The sequence below is a fragment of the Chrysochloris asiatica genome, unplaced genomic scaffold, assembly GCF_000296735.1.
Source record: "Chrysochloris asiatica unplaced genomic scaffold, ChrAsi1.0 scaffold00307, whole genome shotgun sequence".
NCBI classification, from domain to species: domain Eukaryota; kingdom Metazoa; phylum Chordata; class Mammalia; order Afrosoricida; family Chrysochloridae; genus Chrysochloris; species Chrysochloris asiatica.
Genome location: NW_006408825.1, coordinates 1,521,628 through 1,526,343, shown reverse-complemented (window position 1 = coordinate 1,526,343; position 4,716 = coordinate 1,521,628). Strand labels below are relative to the sequence as shown.

The 4,716-nt window shown below is 41.0% G+C and overlaps 1 protein-coding gene across 1 annotated transcript in view; it reads left to right on the top strand.

Moving 5' to 3' along the window:
• The first annotated feature begins 1,715 nt into the window (after nucleotides 1-1,715).
• LOC102811083 (protein S100-A10-like) overlaps nucleotides 1,716-4,716 on the top strand; it is a 9,873-nt gene continuing 6,872 nt past the window's right edge. Inside the window, exon 1 of the mRNA XM_006874967.1 lies at nucleotides 1,716-1,830. Coding sequence (XP_006875029.1) covers nucleotides 1,716-1,830 — 115 coding nt within the window. The remainder of the gene's footprint in view (nucleotides 1,831-4,716) is intronic.

Below are 4,716 nucleotides of genomic sequence, written 5' to 3'. Positions count from 1 at the left end.
TTTGGCCATCTTGGCCTCCAAGGAGCACTCTGGCTGCACTTCTTCCAACACAGATCTGTTGGTTCTTTTGGCAGCCCATGGCATTTTCAATATTGTCCTCCAACACCATAATTCAAAAGCATCAATTCTTCTAAGGTCTTCCTTATTCATTGTTCAGCTTTCGCATGCATATGAGGTTATTGAAAATACAATGGCTTGGGTGAGGCGCACCTTAGTTCTCAAGCTGACATCTCTGCTCTTCAACACTTTAAAAAGGTCTTGTGCAGCAGATTTACCTAACACAATATGTCGTTTATATATATATAGCACACCTTAGTACTCAAAGTGACATATTTGCTCAAAAACAACATATACGTATATACATATATGTTGTTGTTGAGTGCCAGTATAGGGTTCCCAAGGGTTTCCACTGACCTTGTGGTTCAAATCGATCTTGTGGTGTGGTACTGTAGGATAAGCCCTGGACTGCTAATATAAGGTTGGCAGTTTAAACTCACCAACTGCTCTTCAGAAACCCATACAGGGTCACTATGAGTCTGAATTGACTCTTTCATTTAACAACTATTGTTGTTGTTGTTAAGTGCTGTGGAGTCAGTTCTGACTCATAGTGACCCTATATACATGTTATGTTTCTAATGTGCACACGTGTGTACTTTGCATATATTTTGGTAATGACCTCTTCAATTTTGGTGGCATTGCAAATGTTTTGTTGAAAAAATTTTTAAGAGATCATGAGAAAAATTACTGTTTTACTCATTTTGCCAAGGGTTTTCCACTTAGCTTTTCCAGGTGAACTCTGGTAGCATAGTGGTTTCTAATCATGCTGCTAACCTAAAGGTCAGCAGTTCGAAACTACCGGCTGTTCTGTGGGAGAAAGATGAAGCTTTCTGTTTCCATAAAGATTTACAGCCTCAGAAACCATGTACAGGGTCGCTATGAGTTGGAACCAACTCAACAGCACTTAACAACAACAACAATTATACCAATGGAGCGCATCTTTGTGCTCTAATGTATAGGGTCACTGACACATACAGTCAGTGATGAACTATAGTAGGAAAAGCAGGAATTCCTGGCACATGCCTAACTCAACAGAAATGCCCCTGATATTACTCATGTGTGACATTATGTGTAGGTTTCTGTAGATAGCCTGAGTCAATATAAGGAGCTCTCCTTCTGTGTCTACTGTGACAAGTATTCTTGAAGTTCTAATGTGGCACTGGGGGATAAGCACTGGATTGCTAACTGCAAGGTTGGTGTCTCAAATCCACCAGCAACTCCTCGGAAACCCTATGCAGGGTTGCTATGAGTCAGAACCAAGTTTATGGCACTTAACGACAAGTATTTTGGAAGGAATAACAGTGATTTTATCACATGCTATTTCAGAATTTAAGGTAATCATATGCAAATGATTATCTACATTTTTCTATCCATTAATTTCTATTCTACATGCTAATGTAATTAAATGCTTGAATAGACTGCCCAACCCTTTAGTGACCTTGGGAGGTAAATATCTGCTTTTAGAGATCGGCACACTGAGGCTCAGAGAAGTTAATTATTTTGCCCATGATGACAGCTATTAAGAGGCAAAGCTGGAATTAAATCAGTTTTGTCTGAATCCAAAGCTTGTGACATACCCTATTCTAAATCGTGGGGTTAAGGTCTTTTCTCTAAAGTTTACTTTAGTCAGGGGACACCTTGAGTGTCAGGAAACTATTATGCATGAAGTGTCTTGGGAGAGTCTGTGTACTACCTGTCAGAACACAGCTGACTTTGATGAGGAGGCCTACAAGAGAACAGATCACCTAGGACTCTGGAAGAGAGCAGGAAGTGGTACGGCAGACAGGGATGGACTTAGTGATATCTGTCTTTCTGGAAGAGACTCTTCAAATCAGTGCTTGGAGCACAGCACATTTGTTTCACTTGAAGTGAGATGTGGACAAGATGGTGCTCCTTCTTAGTCAGGGACAGCTCTTTGTCCTACTCTTCCTTCCTGCTCAAGGTGAAGGGCTAGGGTCCCCATTAAGCTGGGGGCTTGAAATACACCTTGTCACTAGCTATTCATGGTCTTGGGATTGGATGTAGGACACCCCATACTACATTAGACTCTGTCCAGTCATCATTGAGCTTGGTCCTCCCCCTTCTAGGCACAATTTATTTATTTCCTCAGGTAGGTAGGTCACCTTGCCTGGATCCCCAAGACAGCCCATCTTGACCTCAGAGTTTCCCAAAGGCAGGTTTTCATCATCTTCCCACTGACCTTCTGTCTGTCTCACTCACCTCCATACCAGGGAGCATTATCACTCAGACTGGAGATTTACTCTAATTCCTTTTCTTACCCCAGTGTCCATCCAGTCTACAGGTCCTACTGGCCCCACTTGGCCTCTGTTTTTCTCCCTCCAGCGTCATTCTTCATTCTGTAGCCACAGTGATTTTTCTAGAAAATAAATACTAGAAGACCAGCCCCCATGGCTGATGTAATGGGTTGAATAGTGTCCTCCAAGCAGACACATTGAAGTCCTAACTGCTATGAATGTGACCTTGCTTGGAAATAAGAGTTTTTCTTTGCATATGTCATCATTTTAGCCAACAAGTTACATCGACATAGGATGGGTCCTAATCTTTTTTGACTTGTGTCTTATAAAAGGGGAGACAGACAACATAGACTTAGTCAAATGAGCAGAAGACACCGCATGAAGATACATAGAAAAAAACAAATCTAGAAACACCAATAAAGCAACAAGAGATACCAGAAGCTGAGAGAGACAAGAACATGCCTCTGTCAAAATCCTGAATCTGACTTTTAACCTATAGAACTGTGATGTCACATATTTCTGTTCTTCACACTCACCCATTTTACAGTCATTTGTTACAACAGTCATAGGAAACTAAGACAATTCTTTATTTCTTTTGGGTTGACCTTTGCAGGCTTCAAACTCTCAAATCTATGAGGCTTTCAAGATCTCACACCATCTTTCCTCTCCAATCTCCCAAGCTATATGATTCCACAACCATTATCCCATTCTAATCTCCAACACACTGCTTCTATCTCCCATAATTCTCCTCTCCAAGCACACTACAATCATGCCTCTGCATTCTCCCACCCAAACACACTACACCCTCCTCATATTCTCCTCTTCAAGCACAAGGCACCCTTAACCTTGCATTCTCCTCTCCAAGCTAAAAGCATGCACCCATTATGTTCTCCAAGCACAAAGTATTCCTCCCTCCACCTCAGTATTCTCCTTTCCAAGCACATTGCATCTCCTCAAGTTGCTCCTCTACCTCTGGGCCACAAGTCTGCCTACAATCTCTCCCTGTCCCTCATATTTCCCTGAGGAAGCACTCCGCACCTTGTGTATAAGGCAAGCCACTGCCTCTCCCTTAAAAGGTCTGTGTATTAAGGAACACTTTGAGTTCACTGTTGGTTTCATTCTGACACCAGATCCTGAAAAACCAGAGGCTTAGGAAACTACTTTGATGTTATTTCATGGGTACCCACGTTTACCCAAGAGAAGAGCATTGCTCAAAAAAAGAGTAACGAATGACTTTCTACCTACCTACTACATATCCACCTTTCATACATGAGGCACTGGATTTTGTTCTTTAGGTAAGCATGACAAAAAATTCAAACATATTCCACCTTTTCTTCCATTTAAATGCATGGAAGAGCATTTTATATAAACCTACAGGTTGTGAAATTTACTCACATAGGATGTCAAAGATATTGTCCAATGATTTCTACATTCCATTGGGTCACCTCTCTTGGAAATGGGCACAACTATGGATCTCTTCCAATCAATCAGCCAGATAGTTGTCTTCCAAATTTCTTGGCAGAGATAGTGAGTGCCTCCTGTGCTGCCTCAATATCTTGCAAGATTTCGATTTTTATTCCTTCAGTTCCTGGTGCCTTGTTCTTTGCCAATTCCTTCAATGCACCTTGGACTTCCTTCTTCAGTATCATTGGCTCTTGATCATATGCTACCTCTTGAAATGGTAGCACATTAACCATTTCCTTTTGGTATAGTGACTCTGTGTATTCCTTCCATCTTCTCTTAATATTTTCTGCATCATTCAATAATTTGCCCAGAGAATTTTTCAATTATGAATGTTGAGGCTTGAATTTTGTCTTCAGTTCCCCCAGTCTGAGAAATGCTGAGCGTGTTCTTCCTTTTTGGTTTTCTGATCCCAGATCTTTGCATATTTTGTTGTAACATTTGGCTTTATCCTCTCAAGGTGATCTTTGAAAGTTTCTGTTCAGCTCTTGTACCTCCTCATATCTTCCATTTGCTTTAGCATCTCTGCTCTGGAGAGCAAGTTTCAGTGTCTCTTCTGACATCCATTTTGACCTTTTCCTTCTTTCTTACCTTCTTAATCACTTTTTGCTTTCTTCATGTATGATGTTCTTGATGTCATTCCCAAACTCTTCTGGTCTTCAGTCTTTAGTGTTTAATGTATCAAATCTGCTCTTCAGATGGTCTGCAAATTCAGGTGGGATATATTCAGGGTCATATTTTGGCTCTTGTGGACTTGTTTTCATTTTCTTCAGCTTCAGTTGAATTTGTGTATGAATAAGCTGGATTCAGAAGAGGCCGTGGAACGAGGGATATCATTGTTGATGTCTGATGGATCTTGGTTGAAAGCAGAGAATATCAGAGAGATGTTTTCCTGTGCTTTATTGACTACACAAAGGCTTTCGATTCTGTGGATCATGACAAG